We start from the raw sequence: 21,560 nt of genomic DNA, 5'->3' as shown, positions 1-21,560 counted from the left end.
ATAGCTCTCCTACAGGAGACCCATTTATTGGATGAAGAACACTTGAAATTACAACAGGGTGGATTTGATCAGGCCTTCTTTCCTTCCTTCAGCTCAAAAAGTAGGGGAGTAGTTCTTCTTATTTAAAAGAATCTCCCTTTCAAAATCCTAAGTCAGATAAAAGATGAATCTGGGCGATTATATACTAATTAAAGCCCTTATAAATGGAGAGGAATATGGGATTTTAAAGCAGTATTGTCCCCCGGCGCGTCCTTTCAAATTTATAAAGGAAGCCTTCTCCAAATTGATGGCACTGGTGCTCGTCATACAATTATAGGGGGAGACTCTAATTGCATTATGGAGCCGGAAATAGGCAGCATACCCAAGAGTACTGCGGGTGTATCCCCCAGATATAGACAATTGGCGGATTTGAATCAAGAATTAGGATTAGTAGATGTGTGGAGGTGCCTCCACCCGCAAGGCAGAGATTTCTCTTTTTACTCTAATCCACATAAATGTCACACGAGAATTGACATGTTTTTTGCCCCCTCGAGTTTTTAAAATTCCATATCATCCTGTAAAATAGGTGATATGATAATTTCTGATCACGCTGTTGTGTATATGGAAATCAAGGCTAGGAACAATGAGGCATCCCCCTGACATTGGTGTATGGGTTCCTTCTTAACGAAGGATAGTAAATTTGCAAAATATTTTTCTCAAGAATTTAAAGCTTTCTTGGAAATTAATTCAGGTACGGCTAATAACCCGTCAATGATGTGGGAGACTATTGAAGCTTATGCACGAGGTCTGATCATTTCATACTTGGTGACCCAGAAAATATTAAAGGGAAACCAACAGCGTCTACTTGAGGCTCGCTGAATAGCAGCTGAAACAGCATCCGCTGACAGACCTTCTATTGCCAAATTACAAAGGATTACGGCCCTTAGGACAGCTCTGAATACCGCCTTCTCCCTAACGGCAAAGAAGGAAATATTATTTGCAAAACAAAGATTATATGAATTTAGTGATAAACCTGGTAGATGCTTAGCATTTCTTGCAAGTAAAAAAAAGGGCCTCTCAAGCTATCACAGCTATCAGGGAAAATGCTGGTACTCTGACTCACGATCCTAAAAGGATCAACTCAATCTTCAGAAAGTTTTATTCTGATCGCAGGATTGTGAAGGTAGAGCCAGGAGGATGCAGTCCTTTTTTAAAAGCCTGGCATTTCCGGACTTAACCCCGAAACAGGTATCGGTCCTGAATGCTTCCCTAACAACCCATGAAATACTTGATGCAATTAGGCAATTTCAGAGCGGTAAGGCACCTGGCCCAGAGGGCTTTCAGGTTGGATTTTACAAAGAGTTCACAGGAGTATTAGCTGGCCCACTTATGAACATGTAAAACTACAGAAATAGTCAGGGCTGCCTCCTGCCTTCACTGAATGAGGTGAATATCTCCCTTATTCTCAAAAAAGGAAAAGATCCAGAAGATTGTGCATGATACAGACCGATATCCTTGCTAACTGTAGATTTTAACATTCTCTCTAAAACATTAGCATTGAGGCTGGAGAGGGTACTGCCATATATCATAAAAGAGGAGCAGACTTGGTTTATTCAGGGCCATAGATCATTTAATGATATTAGAAGGGTCTTGAATGTGAATCAAGTCTGTCATCAGGAAAACATACCAGGAATAGTAGTCTCTTTGGACGCAGAGAAGGCATTTAACAGGGTTGAATGGTCATACCTGTTCTATACATTAGAAAGGTTTGGTGTTGGAAACGTATTTGCCAAATGGGTCTCAACACTGTATAATGATTCCAAAGCAGTTGTGATCACCAATGGATTAGGCTCAGGTAGCTTCCGTGTGGGTAGGGGCTGCTGTCAAGGATGTCCTCTCTCACCATTGCTATTCACGCTAATAATTGAGCCACTGGTGGAAGAGATACGGGCTGACTCTAATATAACGGCCCTGAGGGTTGGTACAAGTAAACATAAAATTACCCTATATGCAGATGATGATCTCCTTTTTCTTAGTAATCCTCTGATGTCCGTGCGTCCCTTAATCCAAATTATTAATACATTTAGTGCATTTTCAGGCTACAAAATTAATTTTTCAAAATCGGAGGCCACGCCTCACTAGTATGTCCCACTTATTGGACCGATCCCACTTCCCCTTTCGGTGGTCTCTGGAGGGTTTCCTATACTTAGGCATTTTTATCACCCCAGTATTTGGCCAGCTATACAAGGCCAATTTTGTGCATCTATTGGAAAGGGTAAGGCAGGACCTTCACGCTGGGGAGACCTTCCAATTTCCTGGCTAGGTAGAATAGCCCTAATTAAAATGAATGTCTTGCCCCATCTCTTATACCCTATGAGAATGCTTCCGGTGATGCTGCTGAGGCTGGCACTGTGCAAATTGTATGGTTGGCTGGGTTCGTTCATCTGGAATCCTAGACGGCCCCTCATTAAGTTAAGGAAGCTACAGCTTCCACAGGCAAGGGGGGAGGGCTGGATTTTCCAGACTTTAGGAAGTATCAGTTAAGTTTCTTGTTACGCTGCATAGCCGATTGATTGCGGGTCAGACATGACCCAATCTGGATGGACATCAAGGTTTCTCAAGTACAGTGCTCTCTTATTAACCTCTTATTTTTAGATTAGATGAAAATCATTACAGACCACTGTAGAAACCCTATAGTACTAAACACAATTAAAGCTTGGAATATAATGCGGCAAAACGAGGGTAATTCACATAAAACGTCCCCCTATACTACTATAGTGGGGGCATGGGGTTTTCAACCGGGGCTTACAGATACCACATTCAAATCCTGGAGATCCAGGGGTATCTCCTGTTTAGGGGATCTGTTTGAGAAGGGGGTCCTGATGTCTTTTGAACAGCTGCATCAGAAATTTGGATTACCTAATGGAGACCTCTTTTGATACTTCGAAATACGAGATTACATACAGAAGACGACTACGCTATTAAATAGTCTCTATAAATCAGATCGAGAACGAAGAGTGTTGTGGCCAATGGGCGTACCCTCGGTCAGCACTCTTTATCATTTATTACGTGATGAAGTGTCGGAAGATATGGACCGTCTGCTTAGAACATGGGATCAGGATTTGCGGCTGGAAATTTATACAGAAATGTGGAATGACATCTGGGAAAATGCCAAAAAAATCTCCATTTGTAACAGAACTCAGGCCATTCCGTTAAAAATACTTCATAGGGCCCATATGGCACCGGAAAGATTGGCAACATTTAGGGCAGGAGTATCTCCAATGTGTCCCAAATGTAAAACAGAGGTGGGCACTCTTACACACCGCTTATGGACATGCCATAAGATCCACAAATACTGGACCGAAGTAGTAAACGCCCTGACAGACATCTTGGGAACGGAAATTACAATAGATCCAGTATCTCCTCTTCTGGGCTTCTCGAGCTTACCTTCTCTGGATGTGCACGGGAGGAAATTATTTTCCATTCTCTCCTTCTATGCAAGGAAAAATATCTTAGTAAACTGGATGGCTGAGGGCCCTCTAGGACTTCAGAATTGGCACAGATTAATCATGGAATGTGTTCCCCTTGACTTCCTTACAAATATGGTGCACCAAAAAACTGAATTATTCTATAAAATATGGCAGCCCTTTTTGAATTACATCGATACAGATATTTCGGCCATTCTTTCAAGGGCTTTCATCTAGTTGAGGTAACAGTTCTGGCTGGTCCGGGGCCCCTTGGGAGAGGAATCCCACATGAATACGGGTTTTATTACAACTTGATGTTAACTCATTACAAGTGTGTACTTCACTACTTAATTACTATGTTATCCTGTTTTCTTTTGAATAATGTAAGATATTTGATCATACACTCTGGTTAGTTATAGGTTAGATCTGGTTTCCAGCATCTGCAGTTATTGTTTTTACCTTAGTTATAGGTTAGATTAGTAGCTAGATGAGTTTTGTCTTTTTCTTTTTCTTCTCTGTATCTCTTTTTGTTGGACAGGTTTTGGCTATTTATTTAAAATTTAATTGTATATTAATGTTTGTACTTGTCTTTTTTAAATTTGTAAACTTGTAAAAATGTTAAATTTTCAATAAAAATATCTATAAAAAGAAAAGGTACATCTGTACAGATGCATGAGTAGGGGGAGAGCAGAGGGATACAGATTCGGGAATTGCGCGATAGGTTGAGACAGGGGATTTGGATCGGCTTCGGCTTGAAGGGCTGAAGGGTCTGTTCCTGGGTTGTAAATTTTCTTTGTTCTGTGTTGAGGTTGTACAGGATGTTGGTGAGGCCATTTTGTTTAGAGTACTGAGTACAGTTCTGGTCACCCTGTAATAGGAAGAATATTATTAGAGGGGGTTCGGTAAAGATTTACTTGGACGTTGCCAGGACTGGAGGGTTTGAGTTATCGGGAGAGGCTGGGACTTTTTCACTGGAACGGAGGAGGTTGAGGGATGACCTTATTGAGATTTGAAAAATCATGAGGGGTGAGGGTAAGGAGAAAAGCGAGGAACATGCGCGGTTATGTAAAGCCAGAGGTGGGAAGGTGAAACAAAATTGTGGCTCTACCCTTTTTTCCTCCTATTGACATTTGGCCAGTTGAATCTGGCAGTTACACCAGCATATCTACAGAGCCTACTGCACGTGCTCCTCGGTGTCAGCAAGCACTGCGCATGTTCGCCGGTGTCTGCAAAAAACTGCACATGCTTCTATCTGTCTAAAAATGGTGCATGAATTTCTTTTGCCGTTTCCCTGCTCCTCGGATGCTGCCTGACCTGTTGTGCTTTTCCAGCACCACTCTAATCTGGACCCATGAGCTTCTGAAGCTGTTGCTGCTCCTCTCTCTCTGAATGAAGACTGAGATTCATCCAAGACTGTAATTTCCTTCCTCTGTCCAACAGCACTCTCTTCTCTCACTGCCTTTTCTATTTCTTTTATTTTCATGCTGGGATCCAATTGTTGAATTGCAGCAACTGAGAAGAAAGGGAGTGAATCCAGAAAGAGGACAGACTCTGTGGTACTGCACTTGCCAGGTGTCTGTGCCTCAAACACCTGGCAAGTGCAGTACCACAGGGTGAAGTTATAGTCTTTGCTGTGGAAAAAACAAAGCAGAAATGAGATGTATTGTTTAAATGGTGATATATTGGGAAGTGGAGAAAGTGAGGACTGCAATGCTAGAGATCAGAGTCAAAATGTGTGGCGCTGGAAAAGCACAGCAGGTCAGACAGCATCCGAGGAGTAGGAAAGTTGACGTTTCGGGTAAGAGCCCTTCATCAGGAATGATATGTGGATGGACAAAGGAGCCTCAGCGTCCTCCTACACCAGTCAATGCCAGTTGTCAGACAGGTGCAGCAAGCATTCAGCAAGGCAAGTGGTATATGAGCAAGAGGAATTGAGTTTAGAAGTGGGGATGTCTTCCTGCAGTTCGGGGGTCATTGAATATATTCAAGGCTGAGTTCATATCATTTTTGAACAACAGAAAAGTGGATGGTTATTGGGGAAGGCAAGAAAATAGTTTTAAGGCTAGTACAGAACAGTGACAGTCATACAGCATAGAAACACACCCTTCAGGTCAACTAATCCATGCTGACTATATTCACAAACTAATCCCATCTGCCTGTGTTTGGCCCATATCCCTCCGAACCTTTCCTATTCACGTACTTATCAAAATGTATTTTAAACATTGTAACTGTACTTGCATCCACCACTTCCTCTAGACATTCATTCCACAAACAACCACACTCTTTCTTTTAAAAAAAAGTGCTCCTCATGTCTTTAGACTTGTTCTACTCTCACTTTAAAAGTTTGCTCCCTAATCTTGAAATGACACCTGCCATTCACCTCACCTATACCCCTCATGATTTTTTAACCCTCTCTAAGGACACCTCTTAACCTCTGATGCTCCAGTGAAAAAAGTTCCAGTCTCTGCATCTCGATGTAGGGAGGTCCATATCCATTTGTGGTCTGTTCAATGCTGGTGCAGGCTTAAAAGACCAAATAGCCGACTCCTGCTCCCAATTCTGTGTCCTGGACAGCAAGAGACGATAAGGCAAAGGAGTAGAAAGTAGGCTATTCAGCCCATCAGGTCTGCTCATACCATTCAATCGTGGCTGATCAGTTTCTGAGTGCCATTCTGCTGCTTTCTCCCTGTCACCTTCGATCCCCTCAATACTCAAGACCCTACCTATCTCAGTCTAAATATCCTCAGTGACCTGGCCTCTGCAGTCTTCTGTGCCAATGAATTCCATAGATTCGCCACTCTCTGGCTGAAGAAGTTTCTCCTTAGCTCCATTCTAAAAAGTTTTCCCTTTACTCTAAAGCTGTGCCCTCTGGTCTTAGTTCCTCCTATCAAGGGGAACATCTTCCCAACATCCACTCTGTCCAGGCTGTTCAGTATTCTGTATGTTTCAATTAGATCTCCCCTGAGTATGGCCCTGCTAATCAGCATGAACCAGACCTTCAGGATGAGGTATAGCAGGGATTAGGTTCAGCAAATTGGAAATGGAGGGAGAGTGTGTGGGATGGAGATCTTCAGCTTCTAAGGAATAAGAGAGGAAAGAGAGTTCACAATAAATCAGAATTGATTGGATGAGCTGATAAGCTACGGAGGGGCAGATGGAGTTGAAGTTGGAGAAATGTGATGTGTTGCATTTTGGTCAAGCAATGCAGGCAGGACTTACACAGGGGGAGTGTTGCAGAAGAAAGAGACCTTGGAGTGCATGTTCATAGTTCCTTGTAAGTGGAGTCCCAGGTAGACAGGATAGTGAAGATGATGTTTGGAATACTTTCCTCTATTGGTCAAAGCATTGAGTGAAGGAGTTGGGAGGACATATTGCGGCTGTTCAGGACATTGGTTAGGCCACTTTTGGAATATTGTGTGTAATTCTGATCTCCATCCTATGGAAGGATGTTGTGAAACTTGAAAGGGTTTGGAAAAGGTTTATAAGGCTGGTGTCAGAGTAGGAGGGTTTGAGCGAGAGTCTGAATAGGCTGGGACTGTTTTCCCTTCGTGTCAGAGGCTCAGGGGTGACATTATAGAAGTTTATAAGGGGAATGGATGGGGTAAATAGCCAAAGTCTTTTCCTCCGGGTAGGGGAGTGCAAAATTAGAAGGCAGAGGTTTGAGCTCAGAGGGCAAAGATTTAAAAGGGACCCAAGGGGCCACTTTTTCTCAGAGGGTTTTGCATTTATGGAACGAGCTGACAGGAAGTGGTGGAGGCTGGTACAATTACAACAATTAAGAAGCATCTGGATGGGTACACGAAGAGGAAGGTTTTTGAGGAATATGGGCCACATGCTGACAAATGGAATGGATTGATTTTGGATATATGGTTGGCATAGACTAGTTGGGTGGAAGGATCTGTTTCTGTGGTGCATGACTCTTACTGTCTTCGGTGAAAGCAGAAGTGTGGTTGTGAAGACAGGGCTTTCAGAGCAGCTTTCAAAGATGTTTTGCCCTACTGGGACCGGAAGAAGTTACAACGAAACCTTTCATTTGTGAGACAGCAAGCAACTATGTGAGTACATCCGGGATTTTGCTGGAAAGTGGGAATTCTTTGCACTGAGAGGATGAAGCCCTACCCTATCCAGTCATTTCTGCTGGTGGCTGAGACTAGGCCCCAAGCTTTGGGGGAGTAGGTTTAGGACAGAGATGAGGAGGAGGAAGTGAGGGCTGCTGGTTTTCCCAGAGAGTAATGTATCTGTGGAATCCTCTGCCCGGGGAAGCAGGCTCCAATATGCCCCGGTCCTAATTCTTCAGCTTGACGTACCCGTGACTGTAAACTTTGAAGAGTTTTCGTTAACTGATGCAAATATTTCCCATTTGTCCAACAATGCAGTGTCAGCTGTTTCAATCATTGAGATGGTTTTGATTCATCTACTAAATACATCTACTCATATTAGACAATATTCATGACAATGTACGCGAGGTGATTCTATATACGCAAATTGTAAACCAGTAAAAAAGGCTGACCAGGCAAGGAAGTGGTTAACAAACACAGGGCATCCCTCTTAGAGTATGCATCTTGTTTGTTTACAAATTAAACAAGCTTCAGATCTTTTCCGAGCTGCTTTCCGAAAATCTGGGTGCCACAATAATGGACATTATCAACTGAAATAGGCAGCAGCAAAGAATGAACACAAACCAGTCCAGCAGGGGCACCCATGTTTTGGTTTGAGTATTGAGGGAATCCCCTATTTGAGGCCCCTGCGCTATCAGTACCTGAATCAGTTCCTGAAGAAGGGCCTGTGCCCGAAACGTCGAATCTCCTGTTCCCTGGATGCTGCCTGACCTGCTGTGCTGTTCCAGCAATAAAGTTTCAACTTTGATCTCCAGCATCTGCAGACCTCACTTTCTCCTATCAGTACCATACCCAGGCTAATGTGCATTGAAACCAGATTATGAAGTGTTAACTTTCCTGCAAACTTCTGCCTGTGTGTGTCTCTCTGTAACATTTTCTAACTTGCTTCATATCTCAGTTTGTCAGCTTTTGTTTATTCCTTCCTTCCTTCCAAGGCTAATGAGGCACTCACATTCCAGAACAGCCCAAGTTAGGGAGTTGAGCCTCATAAATCCTGGCTGTGACACATTGCTGCTTAACCAAGTATGCAAACTCTAAATACCTCTCAGCTGTTCCATTTGCAAATCGAACACTGTTTTCAACACAAGTTGTTTGTGTCTCTGCATGAGTCCATAACCCAGGGAAATACAACAGAGTCTTTAATGGTTGCCCAATGTATCCTGTATGCCAAATTCATTCAAGTCTGGACATCCTGAAGTGAGCAATTATACTTCAGATTTCTACTCGCCAATTAAAACTAATGTTGGGCACTCGAACAGATTGAGGGCATCTTGAAGCATGCCATGGACCTCAGTGTCGGTCCAGGGCTTATCAAATAGGGTTTCACCACTCATAACCGTGCGGTCAGCAAATTATTTATTACTAATTTTGTAAAGCACAAGTGTTCTCAGCAGTATTATGTCCAGATGCTAGGACCCTGTTGAATTCTCTCACTAGTATCTTGTGGCTGAGTAGGGAGAATTGTATCAATATTTCTAACAGCACTTTTGTCCCTGGCCAGCTTTCCTCTTTATTTTGGACACAACAAAAGCAGCAACCAGATATTTCATCTCTCAAAGGATATCGGCCGGTGACCTGGCAGGACCCGGGTATCTCCTGCCTGACTCGCCAACTGTGGGGGATGGAAATAAAGCCCCATGTCAGGAAAGAATTTGTTTATCAGGAAGCAGTACAGCTGCAAGGCCAACCGTCTCCGCTGAGCCTGGGAAACATGAGCTTTAGCAAGCAGGCACTAAGCTGAGATTCAAAATGGTTTCCAGGCTTTAATATGTGACCAAATGGCTGACCCAAATCTAACAATTCTCCCACATCATTGCAGGGAATAAAACAAGAAAAATGAGACAAAATGAGAAATAAATAGGGGATCGTGCTTAATGTTTGTTCATTACGAAGTAAACAAGAAATAGCAGTCTCCCAGGATTCGTATGGTGCCCTACTTGAGAAATTCTGTCCAACAAGTTTAATTGGAATCAGTAGCTTTCGGAGTGCAGCTCCTTCAACAGGGGATTGTGGAATATAAAATTGTAAGACACAGAATTTATAGCAACAGTTTATAGTGTGATGTAACTGAAACTATATATTGAAAAAGACCTGGATTGTTTAAGTCTCTCATCTGTTCGAATGACCATGATAGTTTCAGTTCTTTCAAATGTCAATCAGAAAAACTTTTAAAATAGTTAACTCCTCAAGTGAACTTTACCAATTGGTGTCGCGTCAGCCCAGATAATGTATTGAAGGTGTGAGCTCCCCTGTGTGAGACTCTGTGCCACAATGGTTAAACTGATTAACAGAATCTTACATGGATTCATGCAGTTTTTGAGCAAAGTAAGACATAATTCTGCAAGTACGAATTCACCCAACAAACTTGTGCATGTGTGTGTGTGGGGGGGTGGATGTATATTTGCAGATACATTCTATGTGCATTTTTTTTAAGGAAAAATCTGCAGGCAGTCCATACATGTAATAGTTTGTAAATTCGATTTTGGAAACGGACCCAGTCTGACTCAAGATTTGGATACAGGCAGACTCTGACCTCGCACCTTTAATGCATTGTCTGGGCTGAGATGTGAGCTTTTGCAATAAAGCCTTGTTATCTCGAGAAGGTGACAACAAGAAGCTCTGGGATTTACATTGTAATGAGACCTACAACCTATTTGAAACGGTGGAAGACTTTACAATCCAGGTTTGTTCAATATACCATTTCAGTGGCAGGACACTGGAATGTTTTGCTCTAAATTGCATCTTAGGATCTTATCCTCCACAACCACCTGATGAAGAGGCAGCACTCCAAACGTTACTGCTTCCAAAGAAGCCTGTTGGACTACAACCTGGAGTTGTGTGATTCTAGAATCTGGTTTCTAGTATCTGCAATCCTTGTCTTTACTTAGTTGATTTTAACCCTACAGTGAATCCTCTTGCAAGGATGCCTGCATTGAAGAAGTTTTCCTCCTCTCTCTCCAAGAATCTCAAGGAATCCCTCTCCCACTGCAACTCCCAGGTCATTTCCTCTGCCCTGAAGCTTTTCAACCATGTCCTGAAACAGACTCGCTACCACAGCCACATTTGCTTCCTCATTACCTGCCTCCGTTACCAAATAATCCTCCACGGACTCCGGGCCACCTTTAAACCAGCAGAGTTCGGATCCGAACAGGTCACTCCACCCTCCTGTCTGACCTATCCCCCCACCCCCATTCACCTATTGTACTCAATGCTACTTTCTCCCCACCCCCACCCTCCTCTCATTTATCTCTCCACCCTGCAGCCTCTATTCCTGATGAAGGGCTTTTGCCCGAAACGTCAATTTTCCTGCTCCTCGGATGCTGCCTGAACTGCTGTGCTTTTCCAGTACCACTCTAATCTAAAGTGGATTGGCCATGCTGAAATACCCATAGTGCCCAATGATGTGCAGGTGAGGATGAATTGGCCATGCTAACTTACCCACAGTGCCCAGGGATGTGCAGGTAGGGGTGAATTGGCTATGCGAAATTAGGCATAATGTGCAGGTAAGGTGCATTACTCAGGGTTAAATGTAGGGGAATGGGTGTGGGTGGGTGACCTTTGGGAGGGTTGGTGAGGCCGAGTGGCCTGCTTCCACACTGTGGGGATTCTCTGAAGGGAGGGGTTTTTTTGGAAAGTGTTTTCTCGTCCTCGTCTGCTGCATGCGCAGTGCGGCGTCCCGCTGTTGACCATGCCCCGCCCCCTCAACCGTCACTTTTCCTTGGCCCGCCCCTAGTTCATTTGGGACGTCACAAGGCGGAAGTCGCTCTGTCAGTTTCAAAGTGAATGTCCCGCCCTCTGGGCAACTCTTCATCCTGGGAGGGAGACAGAGATGGGAGGAGGGGAAATTGGTCACTTGTAGCAACTGGAGTGAATGCAGGGAGGGAGCAGACTCTGCAAACTCAGGTATGTGTCTTAGTTAGCCGGGTGAGGAGGAACTGAAGGATAGAGATTGGGAAGGGGGAGGGCTGGATATCTTTTCTGTTTTTATTTTTAAAATGCACCCGATTCCCACCCTTAACAGCCACAGGTACAAGTACAGCACATGCAATATTCCTCATTGCAGCTTCAAGCCGGTTTTGCATCCTCTGTTCTTCCTCCACTGGAGCTCCAGCACATTCAGCTTCTTTCCCGCATTCACATTCCTCCACCCCCGCCCTGATGTTCCAAGCTGATCCTCAAAAGATCGGTTTGTCCCTCCATTCTTTCCCGGTGGCGTCTATTACTCTTGTCTATTTCTTGCCTTATCCGGCCTTGAGCGTGAACAAAGTGTTAGCGTATATCCTCTTTCACTGCCAGCTGCTTCCGTGTTTGCGAAAGCAACATTTCCTCCCATTTTTCGCCGACACTGAGCCTTCTGACCTCCTTGATTGTGTTTTTTTTTTGTTTTTGCAGAAGCAGGAAACAGATGCTTATAACTGTTTGTACGAGCATATCTAGCTTAACCTACACCCCATCCCCTCACAGCACCTTATCTGTTTGTCTGTAACATCTACCATTGTTTGCAGGCACATTTCATGTATGCACATTTTAGCTAATACAAAAGCAATTATATATTTCTTTCACATAGCTTTCATGCTTGTTAACTCCACTCTTGGCTGAAACAATTATACCCTGGCGTTAGTTCATTTACCTTGCAGAAGCAATTATGGTTGCAGAAGTAACACTGCTTTACCTATATCCCACAGGGGTGACCCTACAACTTTGTATAAATAATGTGGGGCATGGTGAGGGTGAATAGACAAGATCTTTGATCTGGGATTGCTCATAGATTTAGGGTGAGATTTAAAAGAAACCTAAGGGGAAACTCCTATATACAGAGGGTGGTGTGTGTAAAGAATGAGCTGCCAGAGGAAGTGGTGACTGCTGGTACAATTATAACCATGGGTGGCACAGTGGTTAGCACTGCTGCCTCACAGCGCCAGAGACCCGGGTTCAATTCCCGCCTCAGGCGACTGACTGTGTGGAGTTTGCACGTTCTCCCCGTGTCTGCGTGGGTTTCCCCCGGGTGCTCCGGTTTCCTCCCACTGTCCAAAGATGTGCAGGGTCAGGTGAATTGGCCATACTAAATTGCCCGTAGTGTTAGGTAAGGGGTAAATGTAGGGGTATGGGTGGGTTTCGCTTCGACAAATCGGTGTGGACTTGTTGGGCCGAAGGGCCTGTTTCCACACTGTAATCTAATCTAATCTAATCTAAAAAATCTAATCTATAACCTTTAAAAGGTATCTGGATGGGTATATATTGGGAAGCATTTAGATTTTTTTTTAGATTAGATTAGATTAGATTACAGTGTGGAAACAGGCCCTTCAGCCCAACAAGTCCACACCGACCCGCCGAAGCGAAACCCACCCATACCCCTATGTTTACCCTTTACCTAACACTACGGGCAATTTAGTATGGCCAATTCACCTGACCCTGGACTGCACATCTTTGGACTGTGGGAGGAAACCGGAGCACCCGGAGGAAGCCCACGCAGACACGGGGAGAACGTGCAAACTCCACACAGTCAGTCGCCTGAGGCGGGAATTGAACCCGGGTCTCTGGCGCTGTGAGGCAGCAGTGCTCACCACTGTGCCACCGTGCCACCCACATGGGCCAAGTGCTGGCAAATGGGACTAGATTGATTTAGGATATCTGGTCAGCATGGACTGAAGGGACTGTTTGTGCTGTACATCTGTGCTTCTGGCTTGCCACAAATGTTTGTCCCGTCTGTATGTTCAGTTTCTCCCTGGTGTTGGTGTTAACGCCTTGGTGTCTTATTTTGCTCCCCACATCCTGGGGACATTAACCATTTCCTATCTGGTTGTTCTGATCTGGACTGCTGTCTGGATCGGATTTCTGGGATTGGTCAACAAACACACCTGGAAGTGACTTTGTCAATCACACAAGCAATAGTTTATTCTTTGATATGGCCCGGTCGGTAGACTCTGATCAGCCCAGAAGGATTAGATTAGATTAGATTCCCAACAATGTGGAAACAGGCCCTTTCGCCCAACCAGTCCACACCGATCCTCTGAAGAGTAGCCCACCCAGACCCATCTCCCTCTGACTAATGCACCTAACATTATGGGCAGTTTAGCATGGCCAATTCACCAAACCTGCACATCTTTGGATTGTGGGAGGAAACCCACGCAGACACTGGGAGAATGTGCAAACTCCACACAGACAGCCCCCCGAGGCTGGAATCGAACCTGGGACCCCTGGTGCTGTGAGGCAGCAGTGCTAACCGCTGGGCCACTGATGAGTACTCCCAGAGTGCCAAAAGAATCCGCCGACTTTTCCAGATACCTTTTAAAGGTTATAATTGTACCAGCAGTCACCACTTCCTCTGGCAGCTCATTCTTTACAGAGTGTGGATAGAACTTATGAACATTGTTTAGAGTCAGACATTGAGCATGATCACATCGTAACAACCAATCAGATCCCGCAAGGTCCTCATGCATTTTTGACTTAGCCTAGGGTGGCATGGTGGTTCAGTGGTTAGCACTGCTGCCTCACAACACCAGGGTCTCAGGTTCGATTCCAGCTTTGGGTGCCCGTCTGTGTGGAGTTTGCACATTTTCCCCGTGTCTGCGTGGCTTTCCACCGGGTGCTCCGGTTTCCTCCCAGAGTCCAAAGATGTGCAGGTCAGGTGGATTGGCCATGCTAAATTGCCCATAGTGTTAGGTGCATTAGTCAGAGGGAAAATGATTCTGGGTGGGTTACTCTTTGAAGGGTTAATGTGGACTGGTTGGGCCGAAGGGCCTGTTTCCAAACTGTCGGGAATATAATCTAATCTATCATAATTTCTTGTAGACAACCTGTTCTTGGAATCGTATTTGTCCTGTCTGGTGGTTAGGATTAAACCGTTGCTTCTGCGATTGATGGTTAGGTTCACATTTGTTACTTCTGCATTTGCAGTTTTTTTCACTGGATTTATATCAGGCTGTGGTTTCTTGTTTGTTCTGAGTCGTGAGTATCTGCCTGAGTTAGCCAAGTAGAAGCCATTTTGTCCTACCTCTCATGTTAAAGTGGAGATTTGAGGTGGCCCAGGGAATCCTTTGAGAACGCAGACCTGTAAAGCCTCTCTCTTGGTTTGTCCTGGAGATCATACTCTTTGAAGCCTGGAATAAAAACCTCTCATCATAAAGTCCCAAAATGCAATTCAATTCAATCCATAGTAGATAAGCACTAAGAGTTAATTTTCTACGGGATTCAACAGCCTCAGCAATAAAATGGTCTCTCTCTCTCGTGTCCTTTTGAACTCTCAAGACAGCAAAGATTTATTTTCTGAATGCCCCGCTTGCAAGGGGTAGTAAGAATCCATCATAATGGACAAGATCCAACCATGAATTACAAAGCTATGGATAGTCTTTGAATCTGACCCTGAAACAAGACTTGGTACTATCATTAATTTCACAAGGGAACGGCTGTGAATGTTATCACTTGGTGTCCTGTTCACACAGATTCACCGATGCTGAGGCAAACGTTCTTAATTGCCTCACAGCATCCTGTTATCACTTGGTGAGCCCAGGTGTCCCTATCTTTAAGTTCTCTCCTCTTTCTGAGCCTTCCTGCCTGTTTATTTTCTAGTGCAGTAAATGTATTCAATAATTGAGCATTACATTTTAGTCTGAATGTTTAAAGACAAGTTTTAAGGCTATAGACTTTATCACCCAGATGCCCACACCCTCATTCCTCTCTTTGATTGCACCGCGATCACTGAAAGAGAAGGCTAGTCCAAACAAATGCCCTTCAAGGTGGTCCAGCCATCAACATCCTGCAGAGCGGCACCACCATCTTCGCAGCTCATCTGGTCATATTTATCATCGCCATTGACATGTGTGGGTGAGCCATCGGATCGCAAAAGGAGCATCTTCTGGGGCAAATCTATATCACTAAGGGAGCTCATAAGCCTAGCAATTAAATACCTAACAATACCAATACCGACAAACAGACATAGCTAAATTGATAAGCCAATTGTATCATGAGCCCGATTTGCAATTTCCCCAACTGGTCCCTTCAGTCATTCTGGAGGAGAAAGTGAGGTCTGCAGATGCTGGAAATCAGAGCTGAAAATGTGTTGCTGGAAAAGTGCAGCAGGTCAGGCAGCATCCAGGGAACAGGAGAATCGACGTTTCGGGCATAAGCCCTTCTTCAGGAAGGGCTTATGCCCGAATCATCGATTCTCTAGTTCCCTGGATGCTGCCTGACCTGCTGCGCTTTTCCAGCAACACACCTTCAGTCATTCTGTCACGGAATACCTGGATCTCTTCTTGTATCTTAATTAAAATTGCCAGTGAGATTGGGAATGGCCATAGTGCATTTATCTTGGACAATGGTGCAGACCTCACCCTCCTGGGCAGGTATGTAGTCTAAGGCATACTGATTCTGCACAGAGTAAAGACACAGGTCTGATCATCCCAGTTTACTCTGTTTCAGAGCCTCTTTACTCTTATTTCCTCGAATGGTCAGGCTGTAAAAGAGGGAATTGCGGTTCTGTTGACTTGTCACCCCTGCCGATCCTTCCAACCTCAGCGTACTCTGGATTCCCCAGCCTATCGGGTGTCCTGTATTGTCACCCAGTCCCTTGGGATCCTTCCAGTTGGAGCAAGGTTGGCTGAGACCGACCGCTGCATCCTCCCCAGATGGAGGTTCCATCGACTTGTCCACTGGCCAGGACAAGGTACTGTTGTGGGAACAAGGGCTCCGATAGTGACCTTATGAGGGACATCTTTGCCATCCAGGACAAGGAAATTGGTAGCTTTACTTCAGCTGAAGAAATAATAGTCTGGTTTGGTTTATATTTGGGAGAGTTTGTCAAAATCGGTTACTGAAATGTTACAGCAGGGGGTCTGGTCAGGTCTACAGGAGTAAAGGGTCGATGTTTTGCAAGAGGAGTTGCTTGAGCGCTGTAAAAAATGGGCCAAGTGACTCGAGCACTCACACTGTATGGGAGACGATGGTCCTCAGAATGCTGTTCCCATTGGGCTCTCCCTTAGCTCTATTGTACATGGTCTTGGTGACAGTATCAGATTCTGAAAAGAGAAAAAGCCTATAAATGTGCAATGAAAGGGTTCCATTCCAGGTCCATGTGCAGCATAAGGCCTACTGTACGCCAGCCAGTGTTACACCGGCTGTTTGTATACACAGACCGGAGCTATTGGAAAGTGATATTTCTCTTCACAGGGTCGGCAGTAGGAATTCTGACGAATAGAATGGAATCGGGGACTGGGGACAGGGCACGTAAGTCATCTCCCGATAGAGAGGAGTAACATACTACTGCCTCTGGAGTGAAGAGCGTTCTGTGGGCCTGTATACACAAGTTCTTTGTGGATTGAGGAGTTTCCCCTATCAGGCTTCCCCTTTTTCTCAAGGAAGCCCGTCCTGCAAAAAGGGATGATGTTCCTGGGCGTCCTTAAAATATTTACCATAATAACAGGGTTGATCATTTTTATCCTCACTAGGCTTGCGTCTGCAGTTAAAATAAAAAAAACATGGTAACGACATGGTAACTCTCACTGATTTCTACTGTCCAGATGGACCATCTGGTCTTTCTGATGTAAGAGTCCATTGCAATAATCAATCGTCATCACGTTCCACACGTCAAAGGCGTCTGGTCCGGTCCACTGGACGACATCTCCTCAGCATGGGTGGTGGATAATCTCTGATCATTCCTGGTCGCATCCATAGTTAGTGGCTTTCCCCATCAGGATGTTGTACGTGATCAGAAAGGTGAGGAGATAGGCGATCCCCCACATGTCCCTCCTCTTAGTTCAAGTATCTGCAATAAGATCAACATGAGAAAAACAGCAAGATTCAAAAACCCAACTGGACAGGGTCCACTCCTCTTGTTGGGATTCCAGGATTCTTTCCTCCTCTTCCCCCAAACCTTTTGATTAGTGTGGCCAATCAATTTACAATGGTGCAGTTGGACCCAAGCTGAGCACCCAGCGACTGTGACCGCCGTAGGGGTGGGAAGTAAAACCTGGAAGGGGCCATCCCAATGAGGTTGGAGATCTTTGCCAGTCCAGTTCTTGACGAGCACCAACGAACCAGGCTCTACCCGTGTCGAGGCTGAAAGGGAGGGAACATCATTGTAGGCCGCAAGCTCCTGGGAGTGAAAGGCATGCGTAACACTAGTTAGAGCAAGAACACAACCAATCATTGCTTCGGTCATGTGGTGGAAGTGGACTGAGAAGGGAGCAGAATCGTTCCAAGGGGTACGGAGAGGGTGACCAGAGAGACTCTCAGCTGGAGACAGTTGTGTCTTGATCGCAGATATGGATCGCATCTGGAATAAGGCCACAGGGATTAGCATAACCAGGAGAGGCCAGACTCTGCCATTAATTTGGCAAGCTTAGTCTTGAGTTTGGTTAAAACATTCAACAATGCCGGCCGCCTGAGGATGATAAGCACCATGCAGTTGCCGACAAATACAAAGCTGGGAACAGAGTTCTCCGTTAATATTACCTACAAAGTTGGTCCATTGTCCGAGCTAATGCACGCAGGTATACTGAAGCAGGGAATTATTTCCTTAAACAAAATCTTCACCACAGTCTCAGCAGTAGCGTTAGGAGAAGGGTAGGCTTCAATCCACTTTGAAAAGACATCAGCAATAAGCAAAACATATTTATAGCAACTCAACTCATTTCTCCAACTCAATGAAGTCCAGTTGAAGTGTCTCCAAGGGACCCTCCAGCAAGGGAGTTCTCGTAGTTAGAATGGAGTGAGAACAAAGGGGGGTGGGAAGAGTGGGATGGTGCTTTCAATTTTGTGGAACAACAAAAGAATATTCCACAGAAAGTAGAATTACTTGTTCTCAATTTCTACCCTGCACGGAGACTGATGACTTTTGTAATCTCTTTTTTTGCAGAGTATTTGAAGATCTGAAGACTGAAGTTTCAAAATCAACAGATGAAGGGCTTATGCCCGAAACATTGACTCTCCTGCTCCTCGGATGCTGCCTGACTCTCCTGTGCTTTTACAGCGCCACATTTTTTGACTGACTCTCCAGCGTCTGCAGTCCTCAGATTAGATTACTTACAGATTAGATTACTTACAGTGTGGAAACAGGCCCTTCGGCCCAACAAGTCCACACCGACCCACCGAAGCGCAACCCACGCAGACCCATTCCCCTACACCTAACACTACGGGCAATTTAGTATGGCCAATTCACCTGACCTGCACATTTTTGGACTGTGGGAGGAAACCGGAGCACCCGGAGGAAACCCACGCAGACACAGGGAGAATGTGCAAACTCCACACAGTCAGTCACCCGAGGCAGGAATTGAACCCGGGTCTCTGGCGCTGTGAGGCAGCAGTGCTAACCACTGTGCCACCGTGCCACCCACTTTGATGTCAATGTCTGACAGTCATTCAATCCATCGGGACAGCAACTATGTTTGACTGTGATTTCTGTGAGAGGGATCGACGCTTTTTGGTTCCTGTTTGAGGATGTTTTCAGCATCAGTGGGACTGGACGAGAGACCCCACTGTTGCAGCGCACTGTGTGTGGAGCCTGAAACAGTTATACGGCCTGGGAAGGGGATTTCACGGCAGGGAGGGGCTCTACACGCGTTTGTGTGCAGCTGAAGCTGTGGCCATGGAGAAACCCGAGGAATCCCACCCCGTGGAGAAACTGTGGAAGTGTGGCGACTGTGGGAAAGGCTTCCGTTTCCCGTCTGTCCTGGAGTCTCATCGCACTGTCACACCGGGGAGAGGCCATTCCCCTGCACCGACTGCAGGAAGGCCTTCAGACATTCCTCCCACCTGCTGAGGCACCAGCGGGTCCACACGGGCGAGAGACCCTTCAGCTGCCGCGAGTGCGGGAAAGCCTTCAGCAATTCTTCCACCCTGCTGACCCACCAGCGGGTCCACACGGGCGAGAGACCCTTCAGCTGCCGCGAGTGCGGGAAGGCCTTCAGCACTTCTTCCACCCTGCTGAGGCACCAGCGTGTCCACACCGGGGAGAGGCCCTTCAGCTGCCATGAGTGTGGGAAGGCCTTCAGCAATTCCTCCTCCCTGCTGACCCACCAGCGGGTCCACACAGGGGAAAGGCCGTTCACCTGCTCTCAGTGCAGGAAGGGCTTCACCTACTCCTCCAACCTGCTGAGGCACCAGCGGATCCACACGGGCGAAAGACCCTTTAGCTGCCCCGAGTGCGGGAAGACCTTCAGCACATCCTACACCCTGCTGAGGCACCAGCGGATCCACACAGGGGAGAGGCCGTTCACATGATCTCAGTGCGGGCAGGGCTTCAGGTATTCCTCCCACCTGCACAAGCACCAGCGGGTCCACACGGGGCAGAGTCCCTTCAGCTGCCCCGAGTGCAGGAAGGCCTTCAGCAATTCTTGCAAACTGCTGACCCACCAGCATGTCCACACAAGGGAGAGGCCGTTCACCTGATCTCAGTGCGGGAAGGGCTTCACCTACTCCTGCAACCTGCGGAAGCACCCGCGAGTTCACGTGCCATCGTAGGGGGATTGAAGGAGTGACGGCCGAGTGCCATTATCGATTGGACTATCAACCCGGTTCTGGGGACTCCCGGGTTCGAATCCCGCCACGACAGAAGGCAGAATTGGTATTCGGTCAGAAATGTGGAGTTCGGAATCTAACGATGAGACCGTTTCAGGGAGGGGGGTGGTACAGGGGAGAAAGCCCCCATCTGATTCACTCTCTCCCATGTTAGAGAATGGAACCGCCATTGTGGGAAAGGATTCACTCAGTCATTCCAGCTGCATCCTTTACCCGGACTGGCCTACATGTGACCCCAGACCCACAGCAGTCTGGTTGACTCTACACTGCCCTTCCCCCACTGGCAAATGAGCGGGGAGAAACTTAGTAGGAGAGAGGGAATGGGTTGAAATTGCTGAGTGAGGCAATACTTCCTCCGGGTTACGGCTGTGCCAAGGATCTAATTACAACCTGGTGCTGCCCAATAGTAAAGACAGTGGGGTTTGTGTGGGCTTTGATCTTGAGCTGTTTAAAAAGCAACTACTTTGTCTATGCCTTTTTGCAGGGGGGGAGTCTGAAGCTGTAAAAAAAAAGTCGGGTCACAATAAAGGTTACCTGAACTTACCGCCAGGCTCAGACTCTCAATGAAAGCTTTGAGCTCCAAGAGGTTTTTTGTTTAAAGCTGCTTCTCTCTTTCAGCCTCCTGCACTGAGTTTCCAATGTCGTGTATCAGATGGAGCAGTGAATGAGTAGCTAGTGTCATTAGAAATTGTAAATCTTTCAGGTACTGTGTTGTTTCATCAGCATTGTAAAGTTTACTGGCAGCACCAGGAGGTGTGGGCTGTGTTCACTAGAAATGATGTGGAGGTGTCGGTATTAGACTGGGTTGATAAAGTTTAAAAAATCACACAATACCAGGTTATTGTCCAACAGGTTTATTTGGAAGCACTAGCTTTCTGAGTGCTGCTCCTTCATCGGGTAGCTGTGGAGCAGCATTGTAAGACACAGAAGGTATATCAAAAGGTCAGTATCATGCAACTGATGGAATATATTGAACAAGCCTAGATTGCTGTCAAGTCTTAAATCTCTTCGAATGGGTGTAGGTTTTGGTTCATTAATGTGTAACTGCCAGAACATCTCTTAAGTCACATTTTTGAGATGACTTAAGGTTTTATAAAAAAGATAACATCTCAGCTCAGACAATGCATTAAAGGTGTGAGATTTGAGTCTGTCAGTATTTCAATCTTGAATCAGACTGGTTCTATTTCCAAAGGAGGAATTCATAAAATATTACATGGATTGACTGCCTGGAAATTGTATGCTTTTTGAGCAAAATTGAATGTATCTGCAAATATAATTCTGCCAATACAAATTCACTCCAAAGAATTGTGGGTGCGTGCATGTGAGTTTGTGCGTGAGAGTGTGTACATGCTTGGTAAAGTGTGAGTGTGATGGAGTATAAGACTGTGAGAGCATTGGCGGGGGAAATGTTTGTGTGTGTCTGAGGGGGAGCATGTGTGTGAGAGGTATTAATACAAGCAAGGGGTTGCATTTTGCTAAAACA

At 45.6% G+C, this 21,560-nt stretch overlaps 1 protein-coding gene across 1 annotated transcript in view; it reads left to right on the top strand.

Moving 5' to 3' along the window:
- Positions 1 to 20,614, top strand: part of LOC148144182 (uncharacterized) — a gene marked incomplete at its 5' end in the record, with an annotated part of 303,554 nt that extends 282,940 nt beyond the window's left edge. The window contains 1 exon segment of the mRNA XM_087975306.1: positions 19,321 to 20,614. Within this exon segment, the coding sequence (XP_087831432.1) occupies positions 19,321 to 19,948 (628 nt within the window).
- Between the last annotated feature and the right edge of the window lie 946 nt (positions 20,615 to 21,560).

Source organism: Chiloscyllium plagiosum, unplaced genomic scaffold, assembly GCF_037043375.1.
Source record: "Chiloscyllium plagiosum isolate Xiang-an unplaced genomic scaffold, Cpla_swu_hap1 HiC_scaffold_27, whole genome shotgun sequence".
Lineage (NCBI taxonomy): Eukaryota > Metazoa > Chordata > Chondrichthyes > Orectolobiformes > Hemiscylliidae > Chiloscyllium > Chiloscyllium plagiosum.
The sequence above is the reverse complement of the archived record's forward strand: the minus strand, read 5'-3'. Positions and strand labels throughout refer to the sequence as shown.